Source organism: Heterobasidion irregulare (assembly GCF_000320585.1).
Source record: "Heterobasidion irregulare TC 32-1 unplaced genomic scaffold scaffold_06, whole genome shotgun sequence".
Classification (NCBI taxonomy): Eukaryota; Fungi; Basidiomycota; class Agaricomycetes; order Russulales; family Bondarzewiaceae; genus Heterobasidion; species Heterobasidion irregulare.
The window spans coordinates 794,653-811,248 of NW_009258202.1; the positions used below are offsets into that span (position 1 = coordinate 794,653).

Here is a 16,596-nt window from a genome sequence, read left to right on the forward strand (position 1 = left end):
TCTTCCACTCTGCCACCTCCCTTGGGTCAGCAGGCTTCTCCTTCGTGCCAACAGGGGCTGTCTCATCACCAGAGACTAGAAGCCACAGGCCTTTGAGACGAAGCCAGGCCTTGATCTCCTTGGACCAGGAAGGATAGTTGCGATTATTGAGAGGGGAGACAGAAGGGAGAGCGAATGAGGGGTCAGACATAGTGTGGGACGAGTGGCACAAGGAGGGAAACGTGTTGGAAGCGATGTGTGAAGATGGGAAAGGCAGGGAAAGCAATGGGGAAGATGTGGCAGCAATGGGGTGTGGCCAGAAAGGAGTGGCACAGCAGATGGGAGACCAGAAAGTGTGGATAAAACGATGTAGAGCAAAGTCGCTAGAGCGCAGGGCCCATAACCTGTTGAGCGCAGTGACAAAGAAGCGACTGGCACAGAGAGAGTGCCAAAAAGAAGCTCTATAACGACAGGACTGTGGTCCAGAGGGTAAGAGTCTATGTAGATACAAAGAACAGAGGGGAGCGCACCTGTGGTCCAGAGGGTAAGAGTCTGAGGAAAGAATCGCCCTCGGACCACGGGTATTTAAGCTACACAGAACAATAAGAAACGAAATAGGAAGGTATGACATCAACGGGTCATTACATGTGAAACATCTTACAAAGCGGTCAAAAGCTCCACCTGGAGCTCGGTCCGGAGTGTCAATGACATCACACCGGACCGCCTCATCCGGCTAACCCGGTGAAACAACTGAAACAAGGTGAGACCAAGTGAAAACAAAGTGAGAGAGTCCAAATGGAGAAAGAAAGCAATATACCCGCTCTGGGAACGGCTGTAGGGCCGCTCCCGGCTGTAGAGGCGAGTAATCAATGAGTCCCAAAGGGGGCACCCATGTGGCATCCATGCCACATCAACCAGAACGGCCAAAAACAACAATAGGAGACGGGGGTGATTGTTCTAAGAGTGCAAGGTCGAGGATAGGGGAAATCGGTGGGAGTAACGATCGGTTCGGCGACGAAGGTGGGGTTAAGAAGAAAGTGGAGTCGGGTGGTGGTGAGAGCGATGGCGAGGATTCGAGATCAAGGTAGTGATGGTGGGATAAGTGTTCTGGGACTATATCGGCGTCTCCGAACAAACTTCGGTCGGCAGATGTTTCCTGAGTATTGAAGCTATCGATAACTGTTTGTCGTTCTTCGCGCTCCGCTGTTGGTCGGGACGAGCGACGTAGATTCCTTGAGGTAATTTTGAATACTAACCCCTCGCGGTGGGCTCCAAAATGTTACGCTAGAGGTGGCTCTAAGTGCCGAGCACAACACTAAAACAACCTCTAAGGCAGGGGTGCTGGAGCTAGTATCTGATACACAAGGAATTGTAAGTGATGACTTTAGAAATTGAAGGCGTACTGAGAAGCAATCGGGGAGTGTGAGATTATAGCGCCCGAACGGTTTCGGGACTGCGCCGAACACCGACCGAACGTTCGGTCGGTCGTGTCGGCGATGCGGTCGGTAATGAGAAGGTAGTGTCGCGACCGACAACTACGTGCTTCAAGAGCCACACGGGACTCTGACAATATACGAGGGAGGACGGGGGGGTACGAGCGAAGAGACGAGTACGAACGCGAATGAGGCCGAACGACGAGGATGACAAGTTTTTCGGAAGTCGACGAAGACGATTTCGATGGTTGAGACGAGTGCGAATGAGCTCTGAACTGTGGGGTGCGAAAGCTGGTTTATTCCAGAGTTGTATGTAGGTTTTTATAGTAAACAGAGCCCCTAAGTAAAATATTAAACAAGAAATGAGAGTAGATGTCGAATGGGCGCCAAGCCCCAGCGATCAGAGAAGATAAGAAGGTAGGTGAGATGTCCATATGGGTTCCGAAGGTGATAAGGTAAAAGGTAATCAGTGATGTCGAAATCCCGAACGTTCGGGATCCGTCGCCCGAGCGTAGGTAGCAGGAACAGGCGTTGGAGAGCCAATGAAAAATAAAGAAGAGGTATCGTACGACCAGGGTGGCCAAGCAATGGTGCAAGATCGCGTTTGACCGACCATGCGGAAGTCGGGAAGATAAACGATAAGGACCGACCGACTCACGGAGGACATCGGCCGATACGGAATACTGGCTCCGATCTCGTAAACACTTATCGTAACACTCCTATGCGGTCATGGTAAGTACGTGAAGTGTGGGCGAACTGACCCAAGTGCTGCCGAACGTCCTTCGGTGGCTTGTCGTCGGTCGGGTAGGGACCGACCGTGTTCGGTAATAGTCGGCGTCTTCGGTACTTGTCTAGCGCTGTTCGGTATCTCCCCAAAGCTTCACGAATACCTCCCTCGGACCCTAGCGCGGGTGCATGCTCATCACCGGGTTGGGTTGGGTAGGAAGGGGATGCTGTTTCGAGGGGATATGAGAGAGGGGAGTGGCGGAGCTGGGCAGGAAGTTGTCAAAGCGCTTGGGAAACCGTATTCCACGTCCAGATCGTGCAGAGCGCGTGATAGGAGGCTCAGGCGAGGGTGGGAGTTCCGAAGATGAAGATTCTGGGATGGGGACCGAGTCCAAAATGTTGTGCTGATATGCAAAAAAACGTGAAGACTGTTCAGTATGTAGTGAGTGCGCACGAAGGTTGACGACACTCACCTCTGCTGTCAACTCTTTAGGTTCTACCAACACCTGAGCTCTCTTCCTTGACAGTGTCTCCGCCTCCTCCACTGTCTCCTCCTTTCGAGCGCGCTTTTGCTGAAAGGTAACATCTTGAATCTCTTGATAGCCTTTGCAGTTCCATTGATGCGTCTTGAGAGCGCGCCGGTCGTGGAAATTTCGGGGACACGCGAGGCATTGGAAAGCCATTAAAAGGAGGAAAACAAGAATGATATTAGGGTTTTCATGCTCGTCGAGGGTGCGTGAGCCTCATTGAGCTGTGAAAATGACAAGACGAGTCCGACTCTGCAAAAAGTCTGCTGACGCAATCATGTGACTGCTCAACGCTGGATCGAGCAGATGGAAGGGGTGAGTTGCTCGGGGTCAATGGGACCTTTTCTCACAAAGCGCCACGCCTCGATCAGGGTCCCTCGCTAGCGCTAGCGTTGTCCGCCACCTTGCCTTGTCCGCCGCCTGTGTTCGCTTTATCCTCTCTCAATATATATACCTCGCGAGCGCGAAGGCAGTTCCTCATTCTGAACTCACTGCCACGCACTCGCAGCACGCGCTACGTACATCTAGTTTTTCGCCAGGCATTGCATGCCCCCGCGCCGAGACGCTAACGGACGATTCCTGCCACGTAACCGCCCCGCTTCCCCACCTCTCGACATGTCCACCTCAACCAACCCAAACCCCGAGACTCCAGTGTCCGACACCGTCACCCAAGCTCAATTCCATGGTCTCGCAACCGAGGTCTCGAGCCTGACAACAGGGATGGCCAACCTGCAGCTCCTGCTACAAACAGCCCTCCAGGCGGCCGCCAACCTTCCCCCCGAAGCGGCAGCTGCCCCGGCTCCGGCACCGGCACCATCCGCCGTGGCGCCCACAGCTGCCGACGTGCTTTCATCGCACGTCCCCAGCTTCGTGCCACCCGCATCCACCAATCCTGCCGCTGGTGCGTCCCCTTCCCTCCTCTCCCAATTCCCCTTGGTCGAGGCGGCAGTCATCACGGCCATTGTGACCCATGAATTTCGGTCCTCGGATCTCTACAAGCTGGACCCCCAGTACCGAGACAAGGCTGACCGGCGCATCCTAGCCCTCAACGGCGACACGCTGGAGCTCCAGACCGGTGACTCCTCCGCCAAGGAGTACCGGTCCCTAAACTCAGTTATCATCCCCCTTTCCACTTATTTTTCCATCCTCGGATCGGCAATTGCCCCCATGACCCCATCCATAGGATTGGTCATCTCGGGCTTCTGGGCTTACACAGCATCGCTGATGCAATTCGCCTCGGAATACAACTGGGCCGCGGTGCACGCCTACCACGCCGACTTCTTTACAGCTCGGCGACGAGAGATGCAGACGGGCGACTACAGCAAATGGGGCCGCATAGATCTGGACATCCAGACCCACCGCTTGTTCGGCCACAACAAAGCGGCGCGCCCCAATGCTCCCGCACCCAGTGGCACAAAGACGAGAAAGGCAGGCGGTACCGGCTATTGCATCAAGTACAATACCGGACACTGCACAACGAGCCCTTGCCCCTGGGGTCGCCCACACACATGCTCCACATGCGGCCAAGGGCACCCGGTAACCGAGCACAAGTAGGGACTCGGGCCGGCAGACGCTCATGCGCTCCGCCTAGGCCCTGCTCGTTTTCTCGCCCCCAAGTCCACCGGCCCCTCGCTCCTCAACTCGTTCCCTCCCACCCACATCCCCCCGCCTCGCCCCAACTCAGCTCCGCGCGCCAATCATCCCACCCTCCAACCCCCGCACCGTTCGCTCGTTGCCTCGCGCCTTCACGCCCCCGCTTGGGCCCAATTTCTTTCCGAGTACCCAGACCCCTTGTTCGTAGATACAGTCATGGATATTATTAAACACGGTGACAACGTAGGCTACCATCACGATCACGCGCGCGTGCAGTCCAGCGAAAACTTAAAATCCGCACTACTGCACCCCGATGCCATTACCGCCGACATCGCAGCCCAAGTTGCAAAAGGCTGTACGCGCGGCCCTTTCGACGCGCCACCCCTCGTACACTTTCGAAGCTCTCCGCTCGGAGCTGTCACGCGTAAACAGGCTACAAAAGTCCGCCGCATCCATCACCTCTCATGGCCTGATGGGACCTCGGTAAATGACGGCATCCCTGATGACGAAGCTGCCATCACATATGACACATTCCATCGAGCCGTTGAAGATCTGATCGCTTCCGGCGCCGGATCGCACATGATCAAACTCGATCTCGAACAAGCCTTCCGGCAAATCCCCGTCCGACCGGCAGATTGGCACCTGCTCGGTTTCACCTGGATGGATCAATTTTATTATGACATCGTCTTCGGATTCGGCCTGCGCTCCGCCCCATATATTTTTAACCTATTTGCCGAAGCACTTCACTGGATTATCTCGCGTCACATCCCCAGCCGACTTCGACACTATCTCGACGACTTCCTTGCAATCTTTTCCCCCAACATGGCGCCTCCAGACGTCCTTGCTGCGAAGGACTGGATTATGGAACTTGGCCATACCCTCGGTCTCCGCTTTCAGCCTGAAAAAACTCTAGGTCCAGTGACGTGCCTGGAGTACCTGGGTCTAGAACTTGACTCTGTCGCAATGGAAGCTAGGCTCCCTGCTCCGAAGCCTGACATCCTGCGCGACCTCCTCGCAGAATGGTCTGTGCGGTCCTCCTGTACACTCCTGCAACTACAGGAACTTGCAGGCTACCTACAATTTGTATCACAGGTAGTCCCCCTTTCATGGGCATTCTTACACCATGTTTTCCGATTCATGGCATCATTCCGCACCGATCGCTCGCATCGGCGCGTGCCTCGCGCACTCCGTCGTGATCTCGATTGGTGGCAGGATGTCGCTACCACATGGAACGGGATCCAGCTTCTGACGCCAAGCCGCGCCGAGGTCCACATCTACACAGATGCCAGCGGTGCAAAAGGAATTGGCGGAACCACAGGCTCACAATGGTTCTCTTCTCGTCTTCCCCGCCGGCTCCGGGGCCGGGACATTCAGTACAAAGAACTATACGCTGTCCTTCATGCCCTCCTTTGCTGGGGCCCAGACCTCACCGGCCGGCATGTCATCTTTCATGTTGACAACCAAGCTGTCGTCCAAGCGCTTCTCACGCTGTCAAATCGCTCCACTCCAGTTGCGGAGCTTCTGCGCCGCTTCCTTAATTTAACATGCCGCCTCGACCTAACCTTTTCCGCGGTTTGGCTCTCTTCCAATCAGAACGCGCTCGCTGACGCTGCTTCTCGTTTTAATTATACTCAACTATTTGATCTCGCCCCCAATCTCGATCGACAGCCCTCCTACCGGCGCCTCCGTTTTGGTAGTATCAACGCTTCCGACACGTCGCACCCCAAGTCGCTTTTTACCTATGGCACGGGATCGCGTCTAGCACGCGCGCCACTTACAGCGTCGGCCAGAAATCCTTCATCAATTTCGCCACTATTAGCGGGCACTTCAACCCAGATGGAGCCCTCCTCCCGGCCAATCAAAATGCTGTCATGGCATGGGTGGCCTGGCTCGGCGGCCGAGTCCAGCCCAAAACCATCAAAGCTTACCTCACGCATCTCCGATCCCTCCATGTCGACACGGACCTTCCTTTCTCGGCAATCAAAGCGCCGGTCGTCCAACGCCTTATTCGGGGCATCAAGAGATACCACGGTGAGGCCGGCCGCAAACCCAAGCAACCAATCACCCTCCCCATCCTTCGCGACATCCTCAACCACATGCCAGATTCCCCTCAGCAACTCCACCTCCGCGCCGCCTGCTGCCTCGCCTACTCCGCCCTGCTCCGTTGCGGAGAATTCACGACACGCGAAGGTACCCGCCGGGGCTTCGGCACCGAAACCGGCCTCACAGTCGGTTCCATCAGATTACTCCCCGATGCCACTAACCCGACTCACGCAACAATCTTTCTCCCCGGCTCCAAAACCGACCCCTTCCGCAAAGGAACTACCATCACGGTCGCCGCCGCTCCTCCTGGCTCCGCAACCTGTCCGGTGGTCGCACTCAAAGCCCTCTTCGAAGCGGAACCCCGGCCGGAGACCGCCGCGTTGTTTGAAGAACGTCCCGGCATGCCGCTCTCTCGCGGCTTCTTCCTCAAATCGATCTGGGCCGCTCTTCTCCACGCGGGGTACAATCCCTCGGAATTTGCCGGCCACAGCTTCCGACGCGGCGCCGCCTCCTCCGCAGCAGTTGCCGGCTATTCGGACTACGAGATACAACTCTTGGGCCGGTGGCGCAGCGATGCCTTCAAGCTCTACCTAGAGGTAGACCAGGCTCGCCTGCTTCAACTGTCCAGAACTCTTCATTTGGCCCTCCCTCAGCCATCCGCTTTCGACCCTCCGGGTCTGCGCGGCCTTCCTGTCATGGCTTGAGGTCGGCCCCGGGACCTAGTCCCGAGGCTTGCCTTGAGTTCTCAGGGGCCACAAATGTCATACATTTGTCATGCCTGTCGAGCCCGGAGAATTTCGCTTCCCTTCTCAATTCAGTCGCTTCTTTCTCGATTTAGATAACGCTTCTTCCTTTGTCACTCAGTCACATTGAGTCGCGAATTGATTGTTTGGTCATCACTTTCGCTTTCACTCTCACTCTCACCATGCCTTATCGACCCCCTCCCTCCGACAATTCTGACTCAAACATGGAACATTCAAGGTATGTCTCAAACCCAGAGAGAGCGGTATCAAAACGTGCCACAGAAGACACACGCCGTGCACCGAAAAGCATGGCACAACACAAGGGCAAGAAGCCCAGGAAGGACACATCAAAGTAAGTTTATCTTCTTCAATTCTTGTCAACTAACTCCCTCTATTCTCGACAGGTGTGATGATCAAGACGTCTACAAGAGCACCGCATGCTAGATCCCATGTGGAATCGATCTCTATGAAGATCTCCATGACGTCTTTCGTGTCGGCATGTGCATACAATACGGGCGCCAGGCAAGATTGGACAAGGAATCGGGCAGCAATGATAATTCCGGATGCTTTACTGATGATCTTTATCTGTGAGTACGTTGTTAACAATTTCACTGACCATCTCTCACTTATAAGATAGGCAAAAGGATCAAAAGAAGACATACCTCAAGATTTTCAAACAGGTTCTCAACCTTGTCCCCGGCTTACATGCTAAGGCCAAGTCCAAAGGTAATAAAGACTCGTTTCAGCTCTTACTTAACATAGTAAGTGCATATATGCGCATATACACATACTACTCACCTCTCGTTAGATGATCAAAAGCAGCGCAAACGCTTGCGCTGTCAATACGATGCACATGAAAAGATTTGTCGCCAAGTATGCGCCGCTCGACCCAGTCGTGCAACTGATCAAACTGGCACTGATGCAGAGCAACAAGTGCGACCGCGGGTTTTCACACCAGATGCTTGCGCGTCTGTTGTGCCCTAACAAGTACCTTGCGCTCTTCGACAAGGATCCCATCCAGTACCTTTTTTCTCAGCTTATATGATGGTCACTGATTTTATTTGGCTCTCTTTTTCCGTAGCACCTGGAACAAGCTCAAGAATAACGAGATCAAGGTGCTCACCAGGCATTGGCCCACCTTTCTATATGAAGACTACCAATACGACCCCAGCAACTGCGAGAAAGGCTTATTTCGCGGCCGCCTTATTCTCTGCGTAAGTTTTTAACCATGCCATCATTGAAGTGCTGACACATTCTCTCATTGCACAGACATGGAAGGCTATATACATAGGGCCCTCAGCTGCAAAATTAGCACCGGGTGTCACGACAATTTGCACCAAGAGCAGGAACGCAAAACTGCATGGCATCAACGTCGTGACGCCTCAAACAATTGCGTATGCCACTTGCCAGGTAAGTTGTCAATCAATATGTTCATGTGCGGGCTCACTTCGAGTTTCCAGGCATGCTTCGCCATCAGCTCCATTGACATGTGGAGCCCAGACAATGGAACCTTCAACTATCCAACATTCTACAGCAGGATTGTTGATCTATTTGAGATGTATCAGGCTGACAAGTGGACAAAGGACACCCTTGCATGGTGGAACAAGTACTAACCATCTTGCTCTTCGGCTCTGCTGCGCGCTCTCGTTTCGGCTTTTTGTGGTTTATCTTCCGCATTACCAACTCATGTATATTTCTTCTTGCCGCTAAATATATTCTTATCATTTGATTGCCGTGTATACTTACTCTTGCTGCTCAATATATACCGGCCATTAAACTAACATGTTTTTATTGTCTGACCAGTGAATATAAGCTCAATATTAGATTGTGGATCATGCAATGCCTTGCAAGCATTGCCTGGCAATATATTCTCGCCAATCCTCACTGAGTAATATATACTTGTCTCAAGGCTTGGCAAAAACCCCAAGAAATATGAAGATTGCATTTTTGCTCGTGCCTCATATGCTAATGCAATACCCCCCCTCCCAATTGGAGGTCTTGGTGGGTTTCCGGGGTATATAAAGGTATACATAGCTATCTATCATTTGTGCACTTTTGCTGATGAACTTATAGTGAAGGCACCTCGGCCGGGTGCCACACTATGCCACAGCGTTTGTTTCAGGCTGATGCGCTGGTGCCGAACAACGCTCAACGGCGCTTCGGAGAATCAAAATAGATCGAAATATCTGAACATCCATCATTACTGGATGCCTTTCCACAGAATTTAGAGCAATCCTAAATCAATAAATCGGAGTCGAACTCTGATTTAGATTTAAAACTAGGAATCTTCCAGAACCACGGGACCATCTATAAATCGGTGTATGCGTGCATTTGATTCGAGCGGAGCTCTAACGACCCACCTGTCCGCGCAAAGAAGTCAACAAGGTTTAGTCGGAGCTTAAAAAAAGCGTTTAACAATGATGAATCTGAACTGGAAAGGGGAAGTGGACCCCTTCCAGTTCAAAAATCTAGAAGAGGGGTCTCAAGCTCTGACAGAATGGATTCGCCCGTGCCGACGAAGCAACCAAGCCATTGGAAGAATCTGGATTTTAGAACTCGCTCTAAAGGCCTGTGGAAAGTCATCCAGTCATCCACTGGCAACTTCGGCTAACGTTGTGTCGTTCACTAAACTGTTCTTAATTTCTCTGGAGTACTTGGAGACACATGGTAGAGCGTCTTTACATAACTACAGAGCAATTTGCCGATTGGTACTTCGAAGCAACCTTCACTTGTTCAGACATTCCATATAGGCCTCAAGAGACTTCTCCGGATCATCCCAGTGCATCTAAAGGAGTGAAATGTTAATTTTCCATGAAAAGATAAAGAATTCGAGGAGAAAATATATACGAAGTGATTAGCACTGTGAATGAGCTTGAAGTCGATCAAGCTAGATCCGAGTTCTGCATCGTCGTCTTGTACGGACCACATTGAAATCAATGCCCATGACACTGAAAATTCACCGGCGAGATAAGATATCTTTAGATGAGGGAAGAGTATGCTCGTCGTGTGGTCAAATAGTGCCTTGCGGTAATTCGCCTTCAACTGGGGCGCAAAATTGAACAAGACTCCCATTTCTTCCGCGACGATGTCACCGTACACGATATCATTGAATTGGGCTTTAGACATGTTGAAGATCGTAGGCACACGGACTGTAGATGGAACGATATAGGAAAGGAGGTCAATATTGCGCTTTGAGAGGTCTCCGTGTTCGAAATATGAGGTCATCCACTGTCTCCATAAGGGATAACGATCCTCGACAGGGATATTGTTATCTGCCATAGGTGTCCAGTCCCTCGCAGGCATGGGGAATCCGAATGCCAGAGGGACTGGTTCTGTTGACAATAAGTTTAAGATAATTATAGACTAAATTTGAAGGACGAACCCTGTAGGATGAGCGCCCGGATGTAGCGTCCGAGACGTTGGCGTATATCAACAGGAAGTGTGTCGGCATTGGACAAGGCAGTGGTGCATACGTAGGAGCCGAGTGACCAACCGAGGATAACAACGCCGCCTGAATTGCCGTCATCGGAGATGGCAGGCAGGTTGTGATTCTCAATGAAAGCGTTGATGAAGGTGGCAGTCTCATGGCCGCGAGCCTCCATCCACGCGCTCTTTTGCTCGTTGCTGCCGTTCAGTATAACATCAAGCTCATCGGCCGTAAAAGGTGTGGATCCAGGGTAGGAGCGACGACTGATAGCCACAAAGCGGATGCCTTTATCAACAGCAATGGATAACACTTTCTGAAATATCGCTATAGTGATATAGTTCCACGTTTATTCATGGTCAAAATCACTAGATCGGTAGCATACCGTGTGTATAGCCCAAGCCATGAAAAGCGAAGATAGTGGTGTAGGGTGATTGCATTGAAGGTGCACCACTATCTATATAAGATAGCTTGGCGTCGGATTGATTGACCACAAGAGAATCGAAAGGCATTATGCAGAGTGAATCTGGAAGTGTTCGGGGGAGAATTCAAAAGCAAGGAGCGGGTGAAACAACGCACGTACTAACGTTTATAAATGACAGTGACCCCAACATGCTCACCGCCCATCTGTCAATGTCCAACTACATGATGGCTGCATCCACCAATCGAGTTACCATACTCTATGTGCTTCCATCCTCAGCTGAGGTGCGGAGCTTGCCAAATCCATGAGCACCAGATTTTACTCACAGGATGTTTGTCAACGCCCTTTTGCTCTGTCTAAGCGCTGTCCTACGCTCATTCTGCTGGTACGACCACCACGCTTTGTTGGACAGCATAGCTATTCGGGTTTGCGCGTTGAGAAACGAGCGTTTCGCACATAGAGGATGGTTTTGAAGCAGAAGCTGGAGCGCTCCTCGAGTCCTGCCGTAGCGCCAACACCGTATTTAAGGTTAGGGTTAATTCTCTTGAGTATTTGCTTTGACGTAGAATAAGATGATCGTTCATCATGCCCACTCAATACCTATTTGTTTTCGCCCAGGCGCACGACGAATTTCGTGTGCCAGAGCTGCTCTCTATTTCTGAGCTCTATGGTTACAAAATGACGATCCCACACGACTTCGATATGACTCGGCCTTTTGCCGTCTTGGAACTTGAAGACGAGGAACAAGCAAGATTGCTTGCGCGGAGGTGTATACTGATCAAGTAAGTCACAGTTTGACGTGGCCAGCGATAATGAGACGATGAACTTCCTGGATACCGATAGATCGGTGTACGAGTTCTGCGCAAGAGGGCGAACATATGCAAAACTTCACGAACAAAACCGCGCGGCCCGTGCAAAGTGGGAGCGATTCATTCCTGAGACATCTTTCAAGTTTTGTGTGCTGGGGTACAATCAGTCGATACCTCAGCGCAGACAACGAGAAGTGATCGAAAGCTTCTCGTATATGGACTTCAGGGGTAAAATAGACATGAAGAACCCGGAGATTATAATGGGGTGCTTTGAAGAGTGTGAGCTCTCTTTTATGGTTGAGTACTAAGCTGTATTTCAACGGTGGATAGACTCCGATACTCACGGGACAACACGGCATAAACATGAAGGAGACGGGAAATTTCGAGAGGTGTTTTTTGGCAGGTTGGTACGTTCATGCTATACATAAAATCGGCTCCTACTGTGATGGCGACTGAGCGGCTCATACCTTTGCTCTCGCATTAATTTTTTATTCAGATAGAAGAGGGTTCTGCCCGTGCCCTTGTCAAAAAATTTGATGTGAAAAAAAGAGTCTACTTTGGAAATACAAGCATGGAGGCTGAAATCTCTCTGCTCATGGCTAACCAAACGTTGGTAAGGTTTAACGACCGTAGTCATAGAAAATTTGATTTCAATCATATTCAAGGCGGCACCCGGAAAGCTGATCTACGACCCATTCGTGGGTACGGGGAGCATGGCATATGTACGCCTAATCCCTTCAAATCCCAGGCTGATCTAATTCCCGTTGAAGACAACAGCACATTTTGGTGCCCTCTTCTTCGGTTCAGATATTGATGGCAGGCAGATGCGGGGCAAAGGTCAGCGCTTCACAGTGAAATTTGTTTCGCATGTGACAAACATTGGATACCGTCATAGAAAAGCAGCCGGGCATCATACGTGCCTCTGGTCAGTATGGTGTAGACAAACGAATTATTGATCTATGCACATTCGACGTGACTCGGAATCCATGGCGATGTGGCGGCTTCTTCGATGCAATCATCACCGATCCACCTTGTAAGTGTGACAACGATGTTCTTCGACATGCTCATCTGGTGATGGCCAATTTCTACAGATGGTGTCCGAGCGGGAGCCAAACGACTTGGACGCAAGAAGGAGCGGACTGCGTCCACAAAACCTCAGGGGCTGATAGCCCCTCTCCCGTAAATCTGCTCATATCACCTCCTTATCACTCATCTCACCTGGATTGGTGCAGAGGTGACCAGCCTTATGTTCCGCCTACAAAACCTTACGAGCTCTCTGCACTCGCAACAGATCTTGTTCTGCTCGCTCGATACCTCCTCAAGCCGCAAGGCCGTCTCGTATTCTTTCTACCCACAGTAACAGACGAGTATCAGGCGATAGACGTCCAGAGCATGTTATGCGAAGGCATGGAAGTGATTGCAAATTCTTTACAAGACTTTGGAGCTTGGGGACGGCGTGTGCGTCTATATTCATTATCCTACGACGCACTTCGAGATAGCTAAAAGGGCAATGTCAGCTCGTCACAATACGAAAAACTACCACACATATCTACCCCCCTCCCCGATTTGATTCTAGACCTGAAGAACTAGACCAACCGGCCGAAAACTTGCACATTCCTGCACACAAAGATTTTCGCGAGAAATACTTCCAAGGCTTCAAAAAAGATACGGACTCCGATGGGACGAAGGATGGCGAGGACCGGGGATAAGCATGCTGTCAAGTTTGTCCAGACTGTCGCCGTTGAGCAGATTTTCAGACTTGCCGCTTATCAACAGCACAGGTCATCACCGGTGAAATTCTTGATGGATGCTCTATAAAATACCTTTGTCCAACCGTCGAGCGCCGAACACGATAATACCAGCCGTGATACTTGTATGATAGATTGCCATCAAAAAAGCCCTCACGCATGAACATTATTACTAGCTGACCTACACTTAAGACGCATGCACCCACGCTAGCCGTAAAAGGCTCAAAGCAGTAAAATACAACTATTGGAACTCCGGCGAAGCTACAACGCGACAACAATGTCAAGAACCATCACAGTAGAGTAAGTACTATGAAAACATACAACAAGCAAGGATTACAATAGCGAGAATGTCTAAACATTGTTACGTCTCGCCAGCCTCACCAACTTCACCCCTAACCACCATCTCGTCCCGCTCCCTTCGAGCCTGTCGACCTTCGAGTCCAAAGACAAGCAACACGGCGAAGGTAGTAAATACAGCATTGAATATGATTGCGCGGTGCATATTGAGCGGTGGGGATCCAGTAGATGGCGCACGGAGGGCGCTTTGGGCTAAACACCACAGGTAAGTGTCAGCTGTGTTGTATATTTGGAGACGCAGGTGAAAGACAGAGCAAGACGCACATGTTAGGAATATTATGCTGAAGAGGTTGCCGCTGAAGCCAGCAAAGGGGGTTAGCTTATTGGTGACGCTGGCATAATGCGATCAGTATCAACGCACAAAAACCAGAGTACGGCGGAGCTCCCGTCTGCGTTTCTAGTAAGCTCGCATGCGAGCTCAAGCGCCACAGGTAACAACGCTATCGACGCGGCACCGATGATGGCCATGATTACGAACAGGCCTGCCGTGTCCTTCGGTTTAGCTGCATTACGGGCCATAAAATCATCAGATGACTCTTCGAACGCCAATGGACTGTGGAGATAGACTTGGCGGAAACGTACCGGCCCAGATAAGCGCGAACCACCCCGCACCGATGATAGGGCATAGCAGGCGTATCGTGATACCCAGATGACGAGTAAGAATGCGGTCGAAGACCGGTGCGCTCGCGAGAGCCGCCACTATACCTACGAGGAGGAGCGTTGCGCCCATGAGGCCCGTGGTATCATCAGAATAGCCGTAAGGTGCCTGTCAGAATCAAGCGAGGGCCGATAGAAGAGGGGTGAATAGGTATACACCATAAACGATTAGGAAAGCGGGTGCTTGCCATCCATTGAGAACTCATGACTGAAAATGTGTTGATCCTGAGCATATACCAACATAGTCACTCCGCGGTGTCTCGCGTCGAAGTTGTAAATGGACTTACGCAGAGAGCAACACTGCAAACACGAAGACGAGAATTCCAAAATCTGCACGCTCACGCGGCGTCATGTACGCCTCGCGAGGAACTGGCCGACCAACCGCAGCATTAATGAGCAAGAAGATGGAAGGGGACTTTTGGGACCCGGCGTACGCTGCCGACGCGGAGATGAGACGAGCGAAATGAATGACCTGAGTCGTGCAGAGGGTATGGCGAATGAGCGGCTTACTCGGGGGAATTGGTGGCTTCTCGAAGACGAGGAAGACGGCAGGCGTGACAACCGTGGAGACGATTCCTAAGACTAGAATCTATGCGAGTGCCATACCTAGTCTCAACGACCCAGAAGCCTAACAGAACCAATTTCGTGTCAACCTACAGACTGTCGAACATCGCCCACGATGGGGGAGATGAGTTGGCCAATTGCACCTCCAATGGGATTGGCTAATCATTCAAGCAGAAGACTGTCCAGGGTGTTCTAATTTTCGAAGAGTTCACGGAGCTTACAGATGGCGAGGATCATGGTTGCCGTCGTGCGTCCCTTGAGATCAAACCAGACCTCGGAGTACTTCGGGCCCAGAATTTGGAAGACAGGCTGTGCGATAGCAGAAAATAACTGCAAGTATTTGGAACAATCGTCAGTTAAATATTTCTTCTCGGCTCTGGGAGCGAAGGTGGTTTGGTATCACCTGGCCAAAAATTATGAGGGCGTATGCGCTGTGCTTGGATAGAGAGCGCACGGTGCCTGCATAGCGAACCCACGCCGAGATGAGAAGTGCCACGGTGCCAATCTGACACTGCAGATAAGTAGATAGGAAATCAACCACTGCCGCTTGCGGATAAAATGCTGCCGATAACACGTACGCATCGTCTGATCCCATAGCGTCGGGTGATGATGGGGACGAGAAAACTCGTTGGGAGATAAATGCAGGCAATGATGTTCCCTAGCCAACTGACCTCGTCGAGTGTGAACCCAAACTGATCGACGACTGGAACAGTTTTCAGCAATGGCGCGTGGTGTCTCAAGCAAGATGATTACCGCTGTCAGATATCGGCCCAAACCATGGCCAACTCATGCTGGCGACCACTTCCAGAACAAACTGGACATTTGTTCATGGGGGCAAATCGCAATTGAAGGGTATAGAACGTACCAATGAAAAAACGCCTATCCATCGCCTCTTGTACAGTCTGAACGCCCCAGCTGCACCTGGAATCGCATTATCGACATTATCTGGATCTGATTGGAGCACGACGTCAGCATCCTGCTTCGGTGCCATCACAGGGGAATCCTCATTGTAACTATCCTTCGATGGAGGGGGGATGGGGTCAAGCTTCACATCGAGAGAATGCTGAATCATTGTGTGCCGACTGTAGCATAGACCTGCAGACAAGAAGAGACAAGAGGGAGGGACGCGAAGAACTCGCGGCCTTAAGGGGCTTGAGGCACAGATACAGGAAAGAAGAAATCAGATGACGTCCACGGGAAACGCGCGACGAACCGGATCAGTTCAGACTGTAGCCTCCATAAAGTATTAATGTAGCCTGGGTTCCATGTGCGCAATGCATTGAGATGAAATCTGTGTGAGCATGTATGACAGCCAGTCCCGCTGGAAGTCGTATACTAATAGTAGGAGCGACCGGCATGATTCGCTCGGCTACCAATTCTCTGAACGTGATCACTGACTGTCCGATGACACTCTCCGCTGCATGCACCATAGCACTCTCTTCATCCTAAGCCCAGTTCTTAACCCGCGTGGCCATGTGAAATCGACAGTCAGAATAGTGAGCTACTTCCCTCTTTCAGACTGATCGGTCATCTGACTGCAACGGAAGCCCACTGCATCATTCATGTCCTTCA

General features: G+C 51.4%; 8 protein-coding genes across 8 annotated transcripts; 4 read left to right on the forward strand and 4 right to left on the reverse strand.

The window, feature by feature from the left end:
- Positions 1–1,148: 1,148 nt before the first annotated feature.
- Positions 1,149–1,453, reverse strand: HETIRDRAFT_319127 (uncharacterized protein; the record flags this gene model as incomplete). Its single annotated transcript, XM_009548966.1, has 2 exons — positions 1,149–1,326; positions 1,383–1,453. Coding segments are annotated over 2 exons (249 nt in total), but the record flags the coding sequence as incomplete, so codon positions are not given.
- Positions 1,454–2,314: 861 nt separating this feature from the next.
- HETIRDRAFT_319714 (uncharacterized protein) lies at positions 2,315–2,821 on the reverse strand (the record flags this gene model as incomplete). The annotated part of the gene is made up of 2 exons (XM_009548967.1): positions 2,315–2,566; positions 2,612–2,821. 2 exons carry the CDS (start codon positions 2,819–2,821, stop codon positions 2,315–2,317), a joined length of 462 nt encoding a protein of 153 aa, XP_009547262.1.
- A 459-nt stretch (positions 2,822–3,280) lies between these two features.
- Positions 3,281–4,219, forward strand: HETIRDRAFT_320928 (uncharacterized protein; the record flags this gene model as incomplete). The annotated part of the gene is made up of 1 exon (XM_009548968.1): positions 3,281–4,219. The coding sequence occupies one exon, from the start codon at positions 3,281–3,283 to the stop codon at positions 4,217–4,219; it is 939 nt and encodes a 312-aa protein (XP_009547263.1).
- A 3,234-nt stretch (positions 4,220–7,453) lies between these two features.
- Positions 7,454–8,657, forward strand: HETIRDRAFT_321168 (uncharacterized protein; the record flags this gene model as incomplete). The annotated part of the gene is made up of 6 exons (XM_009548969.1): positions 7,454–7,635; positions 7,682–7,805; positions 7,853–8,064; positions 8,126–8,258; positions 8,314–8,454; positions 8,505–8,657. The coding sequence occupies 6 exons, from the start codon at positions 7,454–7,456 to the stop codon at positions 8,655–8,657; spliced, it is 945 nt and encodes a 314-aa protein (XP_009547264.1).
- A 226-nt stretch (positions 8,658–8,883) lies between these two features.
- On the forward strand, positions 8,884–9,066 carry HETIRDRAFT_418532 (uncharacterized protein; the record flags this gene model as incomplete). The annotated part of the gene is made up of 1 exon (XM_009548970.1): positions 8,884–9,066. The coding sequence occupies one exon, from the start codon at positions 8,884–8,886 to the stop codon at positions 9,064–9,066; it is 183 nt and encodes a 60-aa protein (XP_009547265.1).
- A 1,071-nt stretch (positions 9,067–10,137) lies between these two features.
- HETIRDRAFT_33408 (Esterase/lipase/thioesterase) lies at positions 10,138–11,343 on the reverse strand (the record flags this gene model as incomplete). Its single annotated transcript, XM_009548602.1, has 4 exons — positions 11,216–11,343; positions 10,854–11,146; positions 10,427–10,795; positions 10,138–10,376 (listed from the first exon to the last, which is right to left on the reverse strand). Coding segments are annotated over exons 2-4 (735 nt in total), but the record flags the coding sequence as incomplete, so codon positions are not given.
- Positions 11,344–11,474: 131 nt separating this feature from the next.
- On the forward strand, positions 11,475–13,407 carry HETIRDRAFT_319345 (uncharacterized protein; the record flags this gene model as incomplete). Its single annotated transcript, XM_009548971.1, has 10 exons — positions 11,475–11,671; positions 11,733–11,977; positions 12,029–12,105; positions 12,195–12,311; positions 12,364–12,420; positions 12,469–12,535; positions 12,594–12,731; positions 12,790–12,877; positions 12,931–13,156; positions 13,216–13,407. The coding sequence occupies 10 exons, from the start codon at positions 11,475–11,477 to the stop codon at positions 13,405–13,407; spliced, it is 1,404 nt and encodes a 467-aa protein (XP_009547266.1).
- Positions 13,408–13,807: 400 nt separating this feature from the next.
- On the reverse strand, positions 13,808–16,015 carry HETIRDRAFT_123066 (major facilitator superfamily; the record flags this gene model as incomplete). The annotated part of the gene is made up of 13 exons (XM_009548972.1): positions 13,808–13,995; positions 14,068–14,099; positions 14,165–14,306; positions 14,386–14,569; positions 14,649–14,685; positions 14,748–14,895; positions 14,971–15,049; positions 15,118–15,182; positions 15,246–15,354; positions 15,428–15,535; positions 15,603–15,727; positions 15,778–15,838; positions 15,890–16,015. The coding sequence occupies 13 exons, from the start codon at positions 16,013–16,015 to the stop codon at positions 13,808–13,810; spliced, it is 1,404 nt and encodes a 467-aa protein (XP_009547267.1).
- Positions 16,016–16,596: the final 581 nt, after the last annotated feature.